Genomic DNA, 22,634 nt, shown 5'->3' with positions numbered 1-22,634 from the left:
GGATTTCATCAAAAATATCTTAATTTGTGTTCTGAAGATGAATGAAGGTCTTACGGGTGTGGAACGGCATGAGGGTGAGTAAATGACAGAATTTTCATTTTTGAGTGAACTAACCCTTTAATGTTTTCAATCTTGATTTCAAACTTTTGGCAAGTAGCATATAAACACACACACTACATTTCTTTAGTAGTTGTAGGTTGACAATTCCATTTCTTACCATTCTCTGCATAAATCCTCTGTCTGACAGACTTTGCTCCAGCCGGTCTAGATCCTCAGTGGATGCTAGAGGAAAGATTCCATCTTCCTCATCATTTTGCACTGCCACTGGGGGTAAAAAGCGCCTGTTTCCCACTAGAGACTGGACCAGTGAAGTCAGGTGGTTGATCTTCATGTCCATTTTCTCTAGTGTTTCTAGAATGGCCCTTTCTACAGCTGCAGTACAGAAGAACATTTAATTTGGCATGTAGTTTTAATTAATAAAATAATGCATTTTTCTTTTTTTTTCTTTTTTTAAGTTGATAAATAACAAATAACTTACATGTACATTGATTTGGAACCAGACGCAAGACTGGATTTTCCTGTCTCACACCAGAAGTACCTGTAAGTAAAAATTTACTGTGAGGTTTTCAATGTTTTGTGACAATGTTTTCATTGTCATGTGTGCCTCTGACTTGGTGGATGTTAGCAAGAACATATCTGGGTTACATTTCACTCTAAATAATGTGACATTTTCATGAAATGACGCCCACTCTTAATACATTTTTTGTTTGTTTGTTTGTTTCACTCTTTTACCTGGATTGGTGAAAGGGTTAGTTCACCCAATAATGAAAATCATGTCCTCAATTACTCACCCTCATGACGTCCAAACCCGTAAGACCTTTGTTCATCTTCAGAACACAAATTAAGATATTTTTGATGAAATCTGAGGGCTGTCAGTTCCTTCATACTGCCTTTGCTATGAACACTTTGACTTTTCAGAAAGTTTATAAAGAGATCAGAAAAATTCATATGGATTAGTTATCAGTCTGAAGACTTGATTGCTTTATATGATGAACAGATTCAATTTAGGTTTTTACTCTCATGTAAACATTGATCATTGATCTTACCAGTGCTGATGCCGCTCTGTCTCCTATTGCGGTCTTTGATTCTGAAATTAGCTAGCTGATGATCAATAAAATGCAGCTCATATATTTTTCTTTCATTGACGTATAATACATTAAATATGCATATAGCATGGGAATTGAAGATCGGATTTATATCCGTTTTGCAGTGACACATTTATGTGGCCAATTTAAAATCGTCCAATCTGTAAAAACGCATGAAGTGACCAGATGTAAATGGGCCCTTTATGATCGTTTGGAAGAGTTAAAGTGTCAGATGCAAAGACCATCAATGGAGGAACTGACATCTCTCAAATTTTATCAAAAATATCTTAATTTGTGTACTGAACGAAGGTCTTACAGGTGTGGAACAACATGAGGGTGAGTAATAAATGACAAATCTCATTTTGGGGTGAACTAACCCTTTAAGAGACACACTGGAGCTGAAAATGGTGGAGTTGGAAAGTAAAAACTATCAGCCTCAGCTTATTTAAGTTTTCATGATGGCATAAAACAATATATGTACAAAAATACTTTGTAGGTAACATACTCTGTTCTCTTCCTTGGTGGTCACCTGAGGGTCTCAGGACAGAAAAGGTGTGCTCTATGGATTGAACAGATGTAATTATAAGCATTAGATTGTTTAAATGTTGTGAATGTGTTTGATTTCCTCAGGCCTAATTAATGCTCTTGTACCTTGTGTGTTAGGTGGATCAACACCATAGCCGGCTCCGTGATGGTCTGCCTGAGAGATGCCCACAGTCGCTGAGAAAGGTGGAGCAGGTAAGATTTGCTTGTTACCAACACAAGTTAACAAACACTAATATTTTAACAGAAAAGCATAACACAGATTTTGGTTCACTTCTTATTATAACAGTATGGTTCATTTATTCATTATTACACTGGCATTACCAACAATCTCCAGTCAGTAAATCAGTTTGAGTACATTAAGGACTCTAATGTAGTTTTCACACTGGGGATGTGTTGTAGTCCATATTTGAGTGTGATTTATTCCTGGCACCCCCTGCAGATTTGGTCTGGTCTAGGGTACGGTACGTACTGTGATACTCATGGTGTACTGAACGTACCCCTGTCCATTCTCAAAATTCAAACAAAAACGTCCATTTTTACTCTCCTTGATATGGCATGACAGATCTCTGTACAGGCGCAAAGTGTGAGAGAAGTTTTCCTCTTTAAAGGGTTACTTCACCCAAAAATGAAATTTACACCTGTAAGTCCTTTGTTCATCTTCGCAACACAAATTAATTTTTTTTTGATGAAATCTGGGGGTTTCTGTAGTAGGGATGGGCATTTCAAACAAAAATAATATTTGAAGATCACTGGGAATTATTCAAATATTATTCGAAAATCGCACCCCTCCCCTGCATACACACATGCATGTAGGCCTACTATAATACACTACACACAGAGGGAGGGAAAGGGACAATTCATTGGGGAATAGGCTGTCTTAACCCAGCCATAGAATGATTAACTAATGACTAAACGCGTTATAACAGAACAGGCGTTGTGAACAGCCTGAATCACAGCACTTGTGTGAACATTGATTTTAACGTCTCTGTTACGTGCCACGCTAGTCTACAGTTTGTGTGTAAGACAACGTGATTGACAGCTTGTAGGTGCGTTATTGGCAGCACGCGCCACCCTCTGTTTACATGAACATATCACCATTGAGGATTTTTTAAAGATGAAACCTGTTCAATATTCTATAATTAAATCAACAAATCGATTATTCGAAAATCGTGAGACATCCCTATTCTGTAGTCAATACGACTACAGTGGTTCAACCTTAAAGGGTTAGTTCACCCAAAAATGGAAATTCTGTCATTAATCACTCACCCTCATGCCGTTCCACACCCGTAAGACCTTCATTCATCTTCAGAACACAAATTAAGATATTTTAGTTGAAATCCGATGGCTCCGTGAGGCCTCCATAGGGAGTAATGTCACTTCCTCTCTCAAGATCCATAAAGGTACTAAAAACATATCTATATCAGTTCATGTGAGTACAGTGGTTTAATATTAATATTATAAACCGGCGAGAATATTTTTGGTGCGGCAAAAAAACAAAATAACGACTTATTTAATGATGGCCGATTTCAAAACACTGCTTGAGGAAGCTTCGGAGCGTTATGAATCTTTTGTGTCGAATCATGATTCGGATCGCGGTTCAAACCCGCCAAACTGCTGAAATCACGTGACTTTGGCGCTCCGAACTGCAGATTCGACACACAGATTCATAACGCTCCGATGCTTCCTGAAGCAGTGTTTTGAAATCGGCCATCACTATATAAGTTTTTTTTTTTTTTTTTTTTTTGGCGCACCAAAAATATTCTCGTCGTTTTATAATATTAATATTAAACCACTGTATGCACATGAACTGATTTAGATGTGTTTTAGTGCCTTTATGGATCTTGACAGAGGAAGTGACATTACTCCCTATGGAGGCCTCACGGAGCCATCGGATTTCAACTAAAATATCTTAATTTGTGTTCTGAAGATGAACGAAGGTCTTATGGGTTTCGGCTGACATGAGGGTGAGTACTTGATGACAGAAACTTCATTTTTGGGTGAACTAACCCTTTAATAAATCATTGTGAATTCATTGAGTTTTGTTACTGTTTTCAGCTCACATTCTGACAATCAAGCATCTGAGGCAGCGTTTGTGACACGTTGTATTAGTAGTTATATTTGATTATTAAAATAAGTAATTTAATAAATGATCAATCACATCAACTCATTTTACAATCCTATTAGCCCTTTATTTAGATTAAAAAGCGGCATGTGCACTCCCTGTCATGCTGTTGGCTATATGCCACTGCAGTAAACACATATCACAGTATTAAGGCTAATGATTAATCTATCAGTTCATTTAAATGATCAGTCTTGGGTATTTGTGTAAATTGACATCCCTAATTACCACTTACAGTACATCCAGAAAGTATTCACAGCGCTTCACTTTTTCCACATTTTGTGTTACAGCCTTATTCCAAAAGTGATTAAAACAATACCCCACCATGACAATGTGAAAGAAGTTTGTTTGAAATCTTTTCAAATATATTAAAAATAAAAAAATTAAAACAAATCTCATGTACATAAGTATACACAGCCTTTGCTCACTACTTTGTTATAGCACCTTTGGCACCAATTACAGCCTCAAGTCTTTTTGAGTATGATGTGGTAAGCTTGGCACACCTATTTTTGGGCAGTTTCTTTCGTTCTTCTTTGCAGGACCTCTCAAGCTCCACCAGAGAAATGCTGGAGCTCTGTCAGAGTGACTATTGGGTTCTTGGTCACCTCCCTGACTAAGGCCACATTCACACTGTCAGTTTTTGGGATTGACAATCGCATTTACTTACAGGTGTCAGTCTTAAAGTCTCGTTCACACAGCAACTTACAGTAGCGTCCGGAACACAGTAGCGTCTGTATGAACGTCCAACGAGAGTCAAACCCATATTCTCTTACTAGTAACCATAACAACAGTGACCAACATAACATTAAAGATGGCGACGTCCATAAAACTCAAAAGTATTATCACTTTTGCATACCCTCTGTACTTATGCACGTGTGGTTTTTTTTTTTTTTTTTTTTTTTTTTTTTTAATAAATTTGCAAAGATTTCAAACAAACTTCTTTCATGTTGTCACTTGTTTGTAGAATTTTTGAGGGGAAAAAATGTATTTAATCCTTTTTTGAATAAGGCTGTAACTGAGAATACTTTCTGGATGTATTATATATCTGCACAAAATGTTTTTTTTTTTTTTTTTTTGTTCTTACTCTGTGTTCTTCCTTGGTGGTCACAATCACCTGAGGGTCTCAGGACAGAAAAGGTGTGCTCTGTGGATTTGAAAAGATAATGTAATAAACAGTTTTAGATTTTGTTAAAGTTGAAATGTTTTTGGTTTCTTCCTCCCTATTGTAATTAATGCTCTTGTACCTTGTGTGTTAGGTGGATCAACACTCCAGCCGGCTCCGTGATGGTCTGGCTGAGGGATGCCCACAGTCGCTGAGAAAGGTGGAGCAGGTAAGATTTGCTTGTTATCGACACAAGTAAACACACAGAAAAATGTGTTGCTAATTGAAATTTTAGAAAAGTGTAAAATAGTGGTGGGCCGTTATCGGCGTTAACGTGCTGCGTTAACGTGAGACTCTTATCGGACGATTAAAAAAAATATTGCCGTTAATCTATTCTCAAAGTTGGGTTGGGAGCTGGATCTTTTCTACGCAAGTTATGATGACTTTCACCCTGATATTTTAGCGCGGATGTATACCTAGCCGAACTGACCCTTCGCAAAGACCTGCCCCCCTTAGTTACTGTTGCTTTATCTGTCAAGCCGTGGCGCTGTGACGCCACACACAGTAATAAATGCATCACGGAGCAAAGAGGACACTGACAACACGTCGACAGACAAGACAGAGCAGGTTACTTATGATATTTAACAAAGTCCCAGCTTTAAAACTGTGTAGTTTAAGAAATTCAAACAATAAAAACCGTTTTGTTGCTCTTTAATGTGTCGTGACCATGGTCGTGACAGATTGCTGTAATGCCTCAGCTCAAGAGGCTCGTAAACCGATCATCTCTTACTACGAGTCCATTTATAGCATCAAATAAACATGAATGAACATGAGAATCAATGTTGTTTCAAACGCGGAAAGATGTCAGTATACAAAATATAATATACAAAAGTTTAACTCTACCGAGGTTAATCTTCTAACTCCTATCTGCTTTGTCGGACAAAATGGCGGATTCCTTTTAGTCATTTGCTGCGTCCCAATTCTGTACTACGCCCTAAAAGTATGTACTCTTTCTGTTAACAAAAAGTACTTACTTTTGAGTGTGTAGCAAAAGAGTAGACAAGCTTTGGGACATACTATCACGTCATACAATTGCGTCTTTGCTCTCTGTCGCATCCAGTCACCGTAAACTGGCCTGTCAATCATCTTACATCCTCCACATTTCATTTAGTTAATTTCCTACCGTATCAGAGAGAAATGCAGCACGTTGATCTGCAGTCGCGAGTCTTTCATGTGGAGAACTCTCCTCATATTAATGCATAATGATGCATTTAAAAGTTAGTGGCCAATCAGATCTTTATAAAAGTCCACATTGGTATTTGCAGATGAAAAATAACACATATAACATTAAATAAATATTTTCTATCAGGTTGAACTGATTATTAGTCACTCAAACAGCCTCTCAGCCTCTATCTTGCATATTCGTCATGTTTTGTAGTTTTTAACACTTTTTACTCGTGTTTGTAGTTCTGAACTGAATCCTCGTCCAATGCGCAATGGGTTGTGGGCAATATTAGCCTTTATAGTGTGCACGGATCCACACTTTGAAAATCTACCGGAAATAGTAGACCATCCGGGGACTTTTGGCATACTCTTTTCAACATACTATGCTTTGGGACACACTTATTTTAATCTCACATACTATTTAGGATGGATAGTACGGACATTGGGACGCAGGGACAATTTGGGTATCTCGCATATTCTGAATGTCTTCGGCAGAATTCAAATGAGCCATTTTAATCTAGATTAATTTTGGAATTAATCTAGATTAAAATGGCTCATTTGAAATCTGCCGAAGACATTCAGAATATGTGAGAAAAAAATTAATCTGTGCGCACCACTAGTATAAAACCAAAGAATTACATGAATTACAACTAGAGATGCACCGATGTATCAGCCAATACAAGCAATTATTTCATTATTTCATATACTATCATCTGATTGTTTAGAAACTGCTGATAATCAGGACAGTTTATATGTTCTCAATCAAAACGGGCTGGAAAAAAGTGTTTAGACTGCAAATCTTGCTGTGTGTGTAAGGAAAATCAAAGTTAACACAATCAAACACATTAACAGTTAAAAATAGGGGTGTAACGATACATCGTTATATTACGATTGCGATATAAAACGCGATGATATGTATCGGCGATATGATTCGATGTGATATAGGCCCGGTTTCACAATCAGGGCTTAGGCTAAGCCAGGATTAGGCCTTAGTTATATATCTTAAAACTTATATCCTAGTTCAATTAGGATATTTATGTAGCTTTTATAAACGTACACTAGAAAAAAAACATTACTGGTGTGCATCTCCTTAGCTGTTATAAATTCACCGAAAACCACAGCTTCTTGAAGCTTATTGTTTTTTTACAACTCTGTAATAGTGATCAAATATAACTTACTCTGTGTTCTTCCTTGGTGCTCACCTGAGGGTCTCAGGACAGAAAAGGTGTGCTCTATGGATTGAAAAGATCATCTGATATTATGCTGTTTAAAATTCTGTATAGTGCTCTAAATAGCTTTTCTTGTTTCCTCCTCCTTATTGTAATTAATGCTCTTGTACCTTGTGTGTTAGGTGGATGAACACTCCAGCCGGCTCCGTGATGGTCTGCCTGAGAGATGCCCACAGTCGCTGAGAAAATTGGAGTGGGTAAGTTGGACTTGTTACATTTGCGAATTAAAGGGTTAGTTCACCCAAAAATGAAAATTCTGTCATGTATTACTCTCCCTCATGTCGTTCCACACCCGTAAGACCTTCGTTAATCTTCAGAACACAAATTAAGATATTTTTGATGAAATCAGATGGCTCAGTGAGGCCTTCATAGCCAGCAATGACACTTCCTCTCTCAAGATCCATTAATGTAATAAAAACACATCTATATCGGTTCATGTGGGTACAGTGGTTCAATATTAATATTATAAAGCCACGAGAATATTTTTGGTGCGCCAAAAAAACAAAATAACGACTTATTTAATGATGGCCGATTTCAAAACACTGCTTCAGGAAGATTCGGAGCGTTATGAATCTTTTGTGTCGAATCTGCATTTCAAAGTCACATGATTTCAGCAGCTTGGCGAGTTTGAACCGCGATCCAATTAATGATTCGATACACTGATTCACAATGCTTCGATGCTTTCTGAAGCAGTGTTTTGAAATCGGCCATCACTAAATAAGTCGTTATTTTGTTTTTTTGGCGCACCAAAAATATTCTCGTCACTTCATAATATTAATATTGAACCACTGTACTCCAGATAAACTGATTTAGATGTGTTTTTAGTACCTTTATGGATCTTGAGAGAGGAAGTGTCCATTTCTCCCTATGGAGGCCTCACTGAGCCATCGGATTTCAACAAATATCTTAATTTGTGTTCTGAAGATTAACGAAGGTCTTACGGGTGTGGAACATTTTGGGTGAACTAACCCTTTAATAGTAAAATTGCAATTGCAATTTGAACTGATGTTTTTTTTTTTTTTTTTCCCTTCCATTAACTTTATCCTATTTGGCTGAGAGGTGTAAAATTTACTTAAGTGAATTTATGTGCATTTATCTTACTCTGCGTTCGTCCAAGGTGGTCCCCTGAGGGTCTCATGACAGAAAAGGTGTGCTCTATGGATTGAACGCAAAATATTATGTTATTTAGTTTTAAAAATTTTATTTAGTTTGAAATGCTGTGAATGTGTTTCTGATTTCCTCATCCCTGATTGTGCTCTTGTACCTTGTGTGTTAGGTGGATCAACACTCCAACCGTCTCCGTGATGGTCTGGCTGAGAAACACGCACTGGAGCTGCAAAAGGTGGAGTGTGTAAGTTGCACATGTAATTGTGAGGTTACTGTTCCTCCATCAATAGGGCATTTCCCCATAACTTGCACACTTTAAAGATGATAAACATAATTGTAAAAGTAATGCATATGAAGTTTCTCTATGTATTGATAGCCTCCACTCCAATATTACTGCTACGCAAGACTTGATGGAGAACTCGGTATTTGCACGTTGTCTGAAATAAGTGTGTGTGCGCTCTCACAGCACGCGCAAGTTTTCTTTTGCGTCTTGCTCTTGAATATTTAAATTAGCCAGGCTTAAATGAGTTTAGTTTAAAGTAATGAAATTAGAAAATAGTTTATGGGTTAGGAATGACACAATTCACAAAACTTTCTTTGAGTCAAATAACCCATTATTTGGATCACATGTTGGACTTCATTTGAGCATTCCCACCAGCCAGATACAACTAATAATTTACCTTGAAAGCTGGGGAGACTCTCACACCAGGTCTGCTGTTGGTCTTCCATATCACATTGTTGCTGATTGACAAATGCTGTTGACAGTCGGGGGTCATTAGTGATGTTCATTTTGATAGCTACAGTTCTGCAGCTGTATGTTTCAACAGTTATTTAATTCAGCGGTTCTTAATTCTTTTCCTGCACAGGAAATCTGTTAAAGTTTAGTTCAATTAGGAACATTCATTCACGGATTTGCGCAACGCCACTGCCTGATGAAACTAGAGAAGTGTGACGTAATATAACTCTATGAATAAATACAATTTAAAGGGATGTCTTATGCACTTTAATGTCCTTTGAATGGAAAATATATGCTCCCTTGGAACTGGAATCATGGTGGATCCTGTGAAATCCACGGTTGAATAGCACAAATGTCTGAAGTGATAAGAGATGTGTTAAGAGATGTCACAAAATGTGTGACAAACAGGATTAAGAACCGCTGACATAGTTGTAGCTTTAAATAATCATTGTAGATGTGGATAGAACAATTAAAATGATTAAAGATAAGAGATCTTCAGACTTACAGTTGCTTAAAGAGTTTACAGCTCTGCTCTGCAAAACCTGAGGTTGCACAACAGGACCTGATAAAAGGGAAATTTATTTTTTGTATTCTGGCTGTTATGCACTTTTAATCTTACTTATTTCATACTGGGCCATTCTGTGTAAAATCAACCAGATTTGAGAATTACCTAGATTTTAAAAATTAAAAAAAAAAGCAACCTCTGGTTGAGTTTAAATGGAATGTGTATTGTTATTCATAGCATTCATTTTATTACCATTGCATGTTTTTAAATTTATTTTCCATTACCTTTTTTCTTTGTGCGTTTTGGAATTGAAGGAGGCTTTGGTGCTGGTGGAAGACTTTCTTTGTCTGCACTTTTTCTTTTTTTAAGAGGTGGTTGTTCTGGTGCCTCATCATCCGATGAGTAGATGTGGTTGGAGCACAGTTTCTTTCTAGGAACACAGAGAAAAAAGTACAACTGCACACATTAATTGCCCCTTGTGTGATAGCAAATACTCATAAATGGACTAAAAACATTTTGCTTTATTTCTTAAAGGGATAGTTCACCCAAATTGAATAATTTTCATAATTTACTGTAAGACCTTTGTTCATCTTCAGAACACAAATGAAAATATTTTTGATGACATCTTGCTCAGAAAAAGGGTTCTCATCACTTCATAAAATTGTGGTTGAACCACTAGTCACATAGACTATTTTAACTATGTCTTTACTACCTTTCTGGGCCTTGAGGTGGTAGTTGCGTTGATGTCTGAGCGTAGACATCAACATAATTTATGTTCAGAAGATGAACGAAAGTCTTGCAGGTTTGAAACGACTTGAGGGTGAGTACTTGATCGCAGAAATTTCATTTCTGAGCGAACTAACACTTTAAAACCTGTAACAATCATACTGAAGCTGTTATTCAATAATTTAAATATTCAGTTGAACTATGTTAAAGGTGGTTGAAACGAAAGTATATGGCATTTTCATGTGTTTTTCAAAACATTTCTTTGTCTTTTATGAGGACTTACTTTGGAATCCTTTTTCCAGCAATTTCAGGTTCTGAATTTATGTCGGATGTATAACTGGCCTTCTTCCAGTTGTTGGCTACATTGTGAAAAGATGCTGAAAAAAGAAATGCAGGTACGGTTTCAATTTTGTTTATTAAAGCTTTATGTGAGACCACATTTTACAGTATAGATAAATGTACAAAGATTCTGAAAAATGAAATGCAGGTATGCTGGGCAAGATCATGTTTAATTTACAGTATAATTTACTCTTACCTGACTCGTGCAGGATTCTTGTTTTATGCCGGGTCCACCCCTTCTCTGGCTGTGGTGTCTCCATGATTTTAACACTCTTTAACAGCCTGTCAATGTCTTTATATGGTGGCCACCAAGAGTATCCGTCAGCATACCAGGACTTGGCAACTGGTCCAGTCGTCCCTTCTCCCTCAAACTCCACTATTAGGTACATTTTTCTTTTTTTTTCTTTTTTTTTTTTTTAAGAACTGCCAGCCTGAAACCCATATTGTGTATTAAATTCGATAAATTCAACTATGTAATTCAAATGCATAAACTATGGAACAAAAAGTGCTGATAAAGAATTAATCTGTATGTAAAAGTGGAATTGCAACAAAATGGCGTAGATATGGGACAAGAAAAATTTTGTTCTCTATTTCCTCAAATTTGCAGAACTCGACGGTGGTTGAGAGATCGTCAACTAAATAAATGCCGAGTGTAGAGGATGGCAGGGGATAGTCAAAAAAAGATTCCTGATGGTTGAATGAACTGTAAGCTACATAAATTTCATCCCTGAATGAAATGATATTTTGCAGCTTTGCAACTTTGCCACTGATGTAAACGTGACTGTTTGCCCGGTCCAGTTTAAGAGTGTAAGGGCTTGTCCTTAACTCTTTATACTGTGTCGCTTCATGAAAGGATGCAGGTAGAGGACCAGTTGCATGCTGCTTTTTGAGCAGATGTGGCCTGGTTTTGTGAGGTTTTTTGCAGCTTCTTTGCATCTCTGAGAATCTTTTTATTATTTGACTCAGAGGGCATGTTGGTTTCCTCAGAAGTCTTTTGAGTTTGTTCAGGTGATTCTCATACTTGAAAGCACTGAAGTTGTCTAGCACGCCATGCTTTTTTGCATCATCTGCAAGATGTACAAGGCAGTGTGCATTATAGGACAGGAATTGTGGCCCATACAGTTGACCGAAGTGATTGACGAAGAGAACCAGTATGTCATTGGCATAATCACAGTAATCTTCCATCAGACTGTTGTTGCACAGGATGAAGATTCCCACAAAAAGCAGCAAGAAGTTTTTGTACACCTCTGTGGTAAGGAGATCTTTCAACATAACAGGTCCGGTATACAGTAAAAACTGCCTGAACTCTGTTGCCTTCCACCTGTCAATTTCCCTCAGTGCCCTTGGTTTCCTTGCGAACTCCATGGGCACGCTTCTCTGAGCATTCACTAACCTTTCTGTTAATGTGTTTATTTGAAATCCCGACAGCCTACAAGTGAGAGGACCCATCTTCAACCACAAGTGGAGAAGTCTTCTCATGATTCCAAGGCACACAAGGTGCATGTAATCGAGGGGGATGCCAGAGACCATATCCAGGGAAGTTTGTTCAAGGGGTGACGTGCCATGATGGTGATCAGAATCGGTCTTGTTTCTGAAGCTCTCATTGGTTCTTAGTGGCATGTCGCTTCTTGGAAATGTCATCCGGTTTTCCAGGTACACTCCATCCTGTGTGCATTTTTCGCATCCATGATAGCCTGTGTGACCTTTAATGTTTTTTAGGAATGCACGAGCAGGTGCGTCGCAAACCATCGAAGAAAGTTGTAAAGCTAACCTCACTCCTTCAAACTCAAATCCATTACCCAATTCATTTACTTCCGTGATGAAGTCTTCGAGATACTCGGTCAGTGAGGTAGGTTTACCTGTGCCACAAAATAAACCTATTGTCACTGGTTCTTCTTGTCTGATATTTTGCAGTGTTCCAAGAATGGGCCAGAACTGTGTTGACGAACTCTTGTAGAGGGGCAGACCATCGATGCTGACCTGAAGCTCCAATGTGTGAATGTTGCTCAGAATCTTGACATTCTGATGTAGCACCTCTGTGATTGAATTTAGTACTCCAAAATGGTAATACTGGCCACCAGCTTTGTGTTGTATTTGAGGGTTCCCACGCACCGTTCCTAGCAACGTTCTTGAGTCTTTTGGCAGATTTAAACTATGTTGACGTAGTATGTTTAGTAATGAATTTAATGCCACGTGTGAGATTTTGTTTTCAGTAGCCCAGGTTGCCAGATCTTCTTCTAGGGAAGTTGGATCCGTTTCAGACTCCGACTCGGGGTCAGATTCACTATCATCAAGAAGACTTGCCATATTGACAGCTTCAGTCTCGTCAATCTGAGAGAGACAGTCCATAAATGTGTCTTCATCATCGATTTGACATTGACAGGCGTTACGTGAGTCACTGTGCATGCAACTCAACTCCTTCCCTGAAGTTGTTGCATTTATTGTCTGCAGTTGTTGATCCACCTTCTCCTTGGCTTTTCTCCTCAGCGTCCAATAGGACGGCTCATTGCAAGCCATAGTATTAAGACCTTAACACAAAAAAAACCCTTTTTTGTTGTTTGTTTACTGGCCTACCAATATATTTGCATCAACACAATTGATGTACTATAAAGCATCATCAGTTGAACTCAAAGGATGATGACTTCAGATGCAAAAGCCTCTAAGTGTCATCTAAAATATTCTTATAAAGTGAGCATTTTTATCAGGCTCCTGTTTTAAATAGAACTGCCATTAAAGTTAAATTACTGAACCTAAACATAGAAGCCTGATAAAGATGCACATTTTATAAGAAAATTTCAGATGGCACTTGGAGGCTTTTGCATCTGAAGTCTACACAGACACATACATAACACGCACACAAACTTTTGAAGTTTGGGACTAGTAAGGAGGATATGAAGTTTCTTATGTTTAGAAAGGCTATGTTTATCTGATAAAATACAGTAAAAACAATTGTAAAAAATGTAATTTTATTTAAATATTTAAGAATGGTATGGATTTCAGTGGGATAATCCTTTGATAAGAAATGTTAGAAACATCAGAACGATTTCTGAAGGATCATGTGACACTGAAGACCGTATAATGATGCTTAAAATTCAGCTTTGATCACAGGAATAAATTACATTTTAAAATGTTCAAAAAGAAAAGTTTTTTTTAATTTGTAATAAAATTGAGCCATTTTACTGTTTTACTGCATTTGATTTAATAAATGGAGTCTTGATCATATTTATACTCAACAATATAAACTAAATATCTTGCTGTATCATAAAAGTTATCTTGCTGTCTAGATGCATTTCTGTACTTCATATTCAATCTGTTCTTCAAATGAGAGTATTGAATAGCAAGTGTCTCGCGGGAAGTTAATTCGGATTCTCTTTCAGGGCATGCGATTGGCTGTTCGCTGCTGATGTCACACTTTCAAGTGCGCGCGCTCCAAGAACTCCAGTTCAAATCCCAAGTCGACGGATGGACGGAGTTTGATCGGCGTCATGGTACCAGCAAAGCATGCATGTCTTGGTTTCGTGATCTTGACTGTGTGTTGCACTGCCATCATCGTACAGGCTCCTTCTGTGATTCACCAAAGCGCGTCTGAATTCAAGCTGGAAACGGCCTGTGCTTGGTCTGTCCCAGGGTGTCATCGTCACTCACGAAGGTAACGTTAATCATGTTTAACACGACCTGTTAGCTGTGCATGTTAACAAATAGTGGGTCTTGCATGGTCTAATGACCATCATATGTTTAGTGCTTGTGTAACTTAATCCGTCTGTGAAAAATGTGAGTAACGTTACACTCGATAACGTCCACTATGGTTTCGGATACCAAATACTTAAAGTGCTCTGTTTGATGGCATAAAATGGCGATTTTTGCATTCGGCACAAGTGTTAAGTAGAGCAGCACTTCAATTTTTACACGTTACTTTTCTCTGCGCTGAGCTCCAGCCACAATTAAACACACTTGAAGTAGCTGTGTTGAGGCAAGTTGGAGCTAAACTCTGCAGGACAGCGGCCTTCAGGGACCGAGTTTGGACACGTATGGTCTAACCAATCAGTATTGAGCAAAGCAACGCTTTAGATTTTCCCGCCCCTTTCCCCCGCCCCCCGCGGATGTTGTCAGTCACAGCTGTTGTGAGGAACGGAAAAAACGCGCCTATAAAAACTTGTAGGCATTTTGTTTTAATTACGACGTTTGTGTTGGTGATTATTTATTGTCTGTGTATACATACATGTATAATAATACTTATTTCGAATATAATTAAACTTCAAGGTATCAAAAGGCTGATTAATACTGTATACATATACTTACCAACAACTCGCCGAACTGAAGACAAACTACAAACAAACTTAAAGCCGACTAATAATGAACTAGAAAAACAACAAAGTAAAAAAACGTGTAACGACTGAACAGGAACGTAATATATACAGTTGGAGCTATTTACAGGTTATTAATGTGGGAAAATTAATCAAAAAAAGTTGAGAGTACAGTAGGCTGAGGAAATCACAACGGTCATCTGATACAAATTATAACGGTCATCGGATATATATAGTATACGGTCACGTGACATTCATTCATTAATTCTGTTTAATTATTTATTTTTTTAGTTAATTTTTTTATTATATATAATATATTAGTTTTATCACCATTATGTCAAAGACATTTTAAAATGTATGTATTATGGCTTTATTCTTTTTACTAGCATAAATTTTATTAAACAATTTTATTTTTTTCCCCAAAAATTTTTATACCCTACGGGTCAAAAGTTTGGAAACATTACTTCTTTTTTTTTTTATGTTTTTGAACGAAGTCTCTTATGCTCATTAAGGCTGCATTTATTTCATAATAAATACAGAAAAAACAAAAATATTGTGAAATATTAATACAACTTAAAATTATGGTTTTCTATTTTAATATACTTTAAAATCTAATTTATTCCTGTGATGGTAAAGCTGAATTTTCAGCATCATTACTCCAGTCTTCAGTGTCACATGATCCTTCAGAAATCATTCTAATATGCTGATTTGATACTCAGTTATTATCAATGTTGGAAACGGTTGTGTTGCTTTAATATTTTTTTGGAACCTGTGATACTTTTTTCAGGATTCATTGATGAATAAAAGGTTAAAAACAGCATTTATTCAAAATATAAATCTTTTCTAACAATATAAATCTTTACTATCACTTTTTATCAATTTAACACATACGTGCTGAATAAAAGAATACATTTCTTTAAAAAACAAAACAAAATTACTGACCCCAAACTTTTGAACGGTAGTGTATATTGTTACAAAAGATTTCTTTTTTTAAATAAATGCTGATATTTTTTAACTTTTTAATCAAAGAATCCTGAAAAAGTATCACAGGTTATAAAATAATATTAAGCAGCACAACTGTTTCCAACATTGATGATAAATCAGCATATTAGAATGATTTCTGAAGGATCATGTGACACTGAAGACTGTAGTAATGATGCTGAAAATTCGGCTTTGATCACAGGAATAAATTATATTAAGTATATTAAAATTGAAAACCGTAATTTTAATTTTTAGTAATATTTCACAATATTATTGTTTTTCCTGTATTTATTATGAAATAAATGCAGCCTTAATGAGCATAAGAGACTTGAAAACATTAAAAATAATGTTTCCAAACTTTTGACTGGTAGTGTAGATTAATCCTAAAAAAGAAAATATGAAAATATATTTTAAAATGTACATTTTTATAATTTTTTTTTTTTTTTTTTTTTTTTTAAATCACTTCCCCCGATTTAAATGCCACACAATTTAAGTGGAACACAATGCAGTTGAGTTTGGTCTTGATAGCCCTTTCTTTTGCTTATGATGATGAATGTTTAAAAAAATGTTTACAGTTTAATGGAAGTTACACCCATAGTTTGTGCAAAGCGCTGTGAGGTGTAGGAAAAAGTTGGACAAACCTATGGAAATTATGAAAGATGGTAGCCTAAAAACATATTTAATATAAATATAAATGGAAAACAAACTGCCATAGCTTCATAACAAAAAGTAATCATGCTGTAATTATATTCATTTGTTTTATTAATGTTTATTTACAGTGCATTTTATTCTGCTTACCTGACTCGCGCAGAATTCTGTCCTGTTTGGTTTCCATCATCCAGACACTCTGGCAACTGGGCTGTGTATGGAGGCCACCATTTTCTCCCACAAACTCCACTCTCAGGTAATTTTTATTGTTTTGCTGAAACAGCGTTGTGTGTTTTATCCACAGATCTGCTCAAAGTCGCACTGGATTTTCTCCTCATTGTAAGGTTGAGAGGTCCATCTATCACTCTTTTCCATGTTTGTAGAGTTAGTTCGTGGAGTAAATATATAGGCTGTAGTGTTGTTACAATACTGGAATTTCTAACTTCAATACGATACCTTGAAAAGTACCGATATTCGATACCATTTTTGATTCCACGGGGGGAAATGTATACACTGTTATAGATTTTGATTTATTTATTTATTTTTTGTCTGTCCATCTATTAAAATTCTAGGCGATCAAAAACCACAGACTGTATAAAACCCAACCGCTAGATGTCAGTGTTATCTTAGAACGTAAACTGACGTGGAACCGGAGAAGTGCGAGGTGCGTCAAAGTGCATACATCTCTAGAGTTAGCATTAACAAACCCAGCTCACAAGACGATAGAATTATTCCACTCCCGCCGCGGTGTGTAGAACTGAAGTTTTGGCTTCAACTATAAAGAAACCACTAAGGAGATCGACAAGAGTCATGTTGTTTGCAAAATAGGCCATGTTAAAATCCAAATACTCGAAACGCATTGAATCTGAGAGCTCACTTATATAATATAAATATATATATATATATATATATATATATATATATATATATATATATATATATATATATATATATATATATATATATATATATATATATATATATATATATATATATATATATATATATATATATATATATATATATATATATATATATATACTCATCAAATAGACTGACTTCCTGTTGTTAAATAGTTTAGAAATTAAAAACTGTTATACTGTGAACCTTTAAAACATATACACACCTAAAGACTCCTGCAGTCTTTACTGTTTTCCCTTTACTTGGATTGCACACAATTGTGATTGTGATATAAATGCAAATGACAGTATTAAGTTTTTGTTTGTTTTTGTTTTTTTGTAAGTTGTAAAGCAGAAGCCAGTTTAACCCAATTTATTATAAAAAAAGTAAAGAAAATCAAAAGAACAAACTGTTATGACTCATAGGTAGTCTGTGTTCACACTGGCACTATTTGGGATTAAAGGGTCATGAAACCTCCTGTTTTAGCCTGGTCATTCACACCTCAAAGCTCAAAAAACTCTGTAAAAATGGGCATGTAAAGCTCTGGATAAGTCGGAGTGTAGAGGGAGGGAAGAGGGAAGAGAACAACCAATGAAGCACAGACATAGAACACACTCATTATACAGAATAATGAATATTAATATATGAGCATGGAGAAAATGACGACAAACTCCCAAGCACAAGGGAGAAATTTGAAAGAATATTTAATAGGGCTAATAATAGGCCACTTTGATTACATTTACGAGCACTGCAGTCTCAAAATCAGTCTTTTGTCTATTAGAATAATCGTGTCGTCGCGTTCAGATAGGCTACACCACTGTATCAGTGTCCAGTTTGCACATATAATTAATTTGAAGAAGACTTGATGAAATATGTGTGCATAACTACACCGTGCTGTTTAATGTTTAGTGCAGGAGAATGTGTGAAATAAAAACTTTAAACACGTATACTTTATTCTGTATGAGCTAGGATTCACGTGGCTAGTGTTATTAAACACAACGCGAAGCTCCGCTCTGAAACCGATCATATGAGCGCTCCACGTCTATATCATAACAATCGTATTTTTCATGTGTTCGTATTCAAACTCCAGTTCTGACCGCATCGCGAGCAAAATACAAACAACTCGTGCTGCTGTGCTGAGGGAAACAGCCTACGGCTCGCGTGTTTGAACGCAGCTAGAGCAGGCAGAGGAGAATGAGCCGCACTTTTGGGACATTTGAATTCTCCGCTGTAATGTGATCTCACGCGAACATATTTTCCATTTGTGCTGGTAGATCACAGCAAAACAATCCACATGCACACAAACCTCTGCTCTGGTCACGTCGCAGGAAAACGTGTTGTAACACAGGGCTTGACATTAACTTTTTTTGCTCACCAGCCACTGTGGCTAGTGGTTTTCCAAAGTTACTAGCCACTCAGCATTTTCACTGACCACAATTTTGCTGTTGGGAAATTACATTTTATATGATTAAAGTTGCCTCTGGCATGCTTAAATTACTTGATTTTGAGTCATTTTACTTGATTTACAAGATTTAAAACCCTTTCATACTTACAAATGTAGATTGACCACCCAAATGAAGACTATACATCGTATATATCAGCTGGAATGTAGTTATTTTTGTTAGGCTATATAAAAAGAACAAAGCAGCAAAATTACAAATAGTAATTTAAAAAAAAAAAAACCTTTTTTCAGATGTTTATTTAGCATGTATAAATTTATTTAACATTTTTATTTAACAGTGCTTCTGTTCTGTATCATTCAGCACGATTCTGCCTATCCCGCCTTCACTAACCACAAGTTAATCGATAAAGAACTGTGACTGAATTGTAATTTTGTGATACAACGAGCTTGGCTATCTTTTATTTGGCTGTAGGCTGAAATTATATTCAACCCGCCAAAGTGGCTAGTGGGAGTGGCTATCTTACCCACCACAGCTGAAATCTACCCGCATTTGGCTGGTATTAATGTCAAGCTCTGGTTGTAGCACTGAGGAAACGAACAAACGATATGTCTCTGAATGACAAGAGACAGAGGCGAGAGAAGTGACACTTCCTCATGCATAATACCGCAATTATAATCTTAAGCATACTACAGCGCAGTGATTGGATTAAATAAGCTTTATGTCATGAATATATGTCGAGAATCGCTCGAAACAGTCTACATCAGCATGTTCGTCCATGCCCATACTTGGGCTGAAAGTACACAATGTCATCAGATTTTGTGACGTTGCTTCGACAGGAAGACAGAAATCGCTCTGAAAAATGCAAAAATAACTATTTTTCACTTATGAATAACATTGAGTACCTTTAGCTTTTTCAATGATGTGCAGCCTATACATATGTTTACATCTCAAAAAAAGTGTTTTGGGGTTTCATGACCCTTTTTAACAACAGCATTTACTTAGATGTGAGTCTCAGTGTCCTGCACACAGGAAATTACAGTAGTGTTTTGAATGCTGTATGATGTAACCAAAGTCAAACCTGTGTTCAATTTGTGACTATTAACTGTAATTATAGTGATGGTGAGTAAAGTAATATCAAAGATGGCAACATCCATACAAACAAAAATCTTATCACAAATGACAAGAGTCCAATCAAGGAGTGACTTCATCTGTCAAGTCTGAACTAGCAGCAGCTTTTATAAGTGGAGTAGATTTGACTCGCATACAGACCACAAAACAGACAGGAACAGAGAAAGGGCTTCAAATAACCAAGCATATAGCTGATCGTGGTTTGCCCTGCCAGATGCTTCGGCAGATGTGTGTGGACTTGAGATGTTTCTCCAGTGTATGATTTGTTGGTTGTGTCCTTATCAAATGTTGGAAATAAATGAAGAGAAAAGGAGCACAGTAATTCTGACTAAAATATATATTTAGGTAAAATGCATATTTTAAATGTAGGTTTAATATTCTACATGCATTTATGAGAGCACTAACTCTAAAGGGGGTATACATGTAATTACCACAGTTGTTACATGTATTTCAATTGCTGTTTATTTACTACATTCAGATGAGTGAATTTGTGTTCCTCCTACCAGTTAACATTTGATCTGCATTTTTGTTTTTTTTGTTTTAAATATATTTTATTTTAAAATGGTGGGCAAACAGTTTTTGTTTTAGAATGTAACATTTTAACCTTTATTTACAAAAATACATTTACTATATTTGTTTTCTTTAACTTATTATTATTATTATTATTATTATTATTATTATTACAGTTTTCACATTGTTTGGAGGATGTAATTGGGCAGAATGTAGGGGCCCACTGAAATTAAGTCCCTTGTACCTGCATCAGTCTAGCTTTTGTAATAATCATTTCCTTATAATTGCATAACATGTTTTATTCAGTTATGAGCTAAATGGGGAAGCCAAAATCTGTCAGCAACTTCTACAGACAGCTTTGGGCTGGTTGATCTGTGCTGATGATTGTATGTGGTAGTCAGAACATTGTTCAGTTTTATTTGTTACTCAGCTTTCACAGCAATGCTGGTAAATGAGCAAAAATATATATAAATACTGTGAGAATCATCAATCTGAAGTCATTGGCACAGCTGCTGTGTGGCATCTAGTACTGAGGTTGTTGACAGTATTGTGTGCATGTTGCTGCCTTGTACATGGTGTTCACTGCCCAATATTGTTTGAGAAATAAGTATTTTAACCCACAGTTAACTTGTACATTTCCTTATAAAATGCTCTAACATTTCTCCTATTTCTTTTCTCCACCAAACAGCTTTGGAGATGGTTCAGCCTAGATGCTCAGATCTACCACTGGTCAAGCTTCATTCCCACATCTGGCACCAACGATTCATTAAGTGCAGTCCATAACCAGTGTCTGCACCTTGTCCATTGCAAATGTTATGGATTGTTCTATTAGAGCTCATTATAATCTTTGAGACTGGTGTTATGTAAAGGCTGTTGTGTGTTGTGAGTAAAGTTCACCCCCCTGTGAAACAGTTTCCCTTAGTTGTGAGAATATTTTACCTTCATGCTCTCAGCAGTTCCTACATTTTAAAGTGTCTTTTTATTATTATTTTTTATTATTATTGAAATATTGTTTTAATGTTCAATCAACTTTGGGACATAATCAACTCTGGGAAGTTAGTATCATTAATTCTGTAAGGTGCTTTGAATCAAATGAATATTTGTATAGCGTGTTTCCTTCAAAGGCTGCTTTCTCATTCCTCAAACATCAAAAAGGGTCACCTTTGGTTTGCTCATTGGAGTTTATAAGCATCATTATTTGGAACAAAATATGAAAATGGCTCGGTGTTACACTATTTCAGTGCATGGCAGAGAGTCGAAGAACCACCTGACACAAAGCCATGGATCACCCCCTTATACAGAGCATGGTAGGCTATGGGGTCAAATTCATGCTTTCTGCATTACGAAATTACGTGAACAACACCTAATAAGCAGGTAGAATTACCGTTTGCTTGAAACAAGCTTACCTTAACTTGGCTGGCAAATTTTTTATTTTTTTTTATTTTATTTTTTTTTGTCTGAGGGATCAAACAAAGGGATAGATGAACAAACTGGCTGTTTTACATTATGGGTTCCAGAAAGTGTTCATATGAGCTTGTATTTTTATTAGTATTATAATTTATATATTCTGATTTGTAATCAGAAGTCACCCTTTGCAAATCATTTAAAGCATTTTAAAAATTAAATCCATGAATGCAGTGCTTATCATGAGTGCCTTTTTGATTATTCTGAGCCAAAAGCTATTTAAGTGTAAGTGCAAAATGTAAAACAGTGAAAATGTGTCAGTGAAACTGCATTTATCAATGCTGAATCTTCAAAATAGGCATAACTACATTTGTGGTTGTTGTTTTTACACGTTATGTAGGCTACTCGTTGGGGGAAATGCAACACAACATGAATTCGATGCTTGTCAAATTGTATGCATAGATAATTAGTTTATATTTCCGTGTCTACACTGGACGCGTGCGGCGCGACGCGACTAGACCCGCTTTGTCACGTCCATGCAGACAACTTAATCAAGCGAGCTGCTGATCCGGCGCTGC

General features: G+C 36.4%; 1 protein-coding gene and 1 long non-coding RNA gene across 8 annotated transcripts in view; one reads left to right on the top strand and one right to left on the bottom strand.

Moving 5' to 3' along the window:
• LOC125252220 overlaps positions 1-15,454 on the bottom strand; it is an 18,094-nt gene extending 2,640 nt beyond the window's left edge. Inside the window, exons 1-16 of one of the 6 annotated variants that reach the window (XM_048165397.1) lie at positions 15,078-15,454; positions 10,975-11,209; positions 10,723-10,816; positions 9,998-10,143; positions 9,714-9,770; positions 9,153-9,227; positions 8,630-8,698; positions 8,467-8,520; positions 7,476-7,544; positions 7,315-7,368; positions 5,055-5,123; positions 4,895-4,954; positions 1,797-1,865; positions 1,651-1,704; positions 539-598; positions 218-432 (exon numbers count right to left, since the gene is read on the bottom strand). In XM_048165397.1, the coding sequence (XP_048021354.1) occupies positions 218-432; positions 539-598; positions 1,651-1,704; positions 1,797-1,865; positions 4,895-4,954; positions 5,055-5,123; positions 7,315-7,368; positions 7,476-7,544; positions 8,467-8,520; positions 8,630-8,698; positions 9,153-9,227; positions 9,714-9,770; positions 9,998-10,143; positions 10,723-10,816; positions 10,975-11,167 (1,338 nt within the window). In that variant the 5' untranslated portion in view covers positions 11,168-11,209; positions 15,078-15,454. The remainder of the gene's footprint in view (positions 1-217; positions 433-538; positions 599-1,650; positions 1,705-1,796; positions 1,866-4,894; positions 4,955-5,054; positions 5,124-7,314; positions 7,369-7,475; positions 7,545-8,466; positions 8,521-8,629; positions 8,699-9,152; positions 9,228-9,713; positions 9,771-9,997; positions 10,144-10,722; positions 10,817-10,974; positions 11,210-15,077) is intronic. The other 5 variants (XM_048165621.1, XM_048165474.1, XM_048165540.1 and 2 more) reach the window with 5 other exon arrangements.
• LOC125252509 lies at positions 10,956-21,566 on the top strand. 2 transcript variants are annotated; one of them, XR_007181243.1, is made up of 5 exons: positions 10,956-11,161; positions 11,982-13,168; positions 14,156-14,427; positions 16,843-16,967; positions 21,341-21,566. It is a non-coding gene; the product is annotated as an uncharacterized LOC125252509 (long non-coding RNA). The 2 variants fall into 2 exon arrangements; XR_007181240.1 differs by lacking the exon at positions 10,956-11,161 and having other exon boundaries at positions 11,187-13,168.
• Positions 21,567-22,634: the final 1,068 nt, after the last annotated feature.

Source organism: Megalobrama amblycephala, linkage group LG1 (assembly GCF_018812025.1).
Source record: "Megalobrama amblycephala isolate DHTTF-2021 linkage group LG1, ASM1881202v1, whole genome shotgun sequence".
NCBI lineage: Eukaryota > Metazoa > Chordata > Actinopteri > Cypriniformes > Xenocyprididae > Megalobrama > Megalobrama amblycephala.
This window is presented reverse-complemented; position numbering and strand designations above follow the sequence as displayed.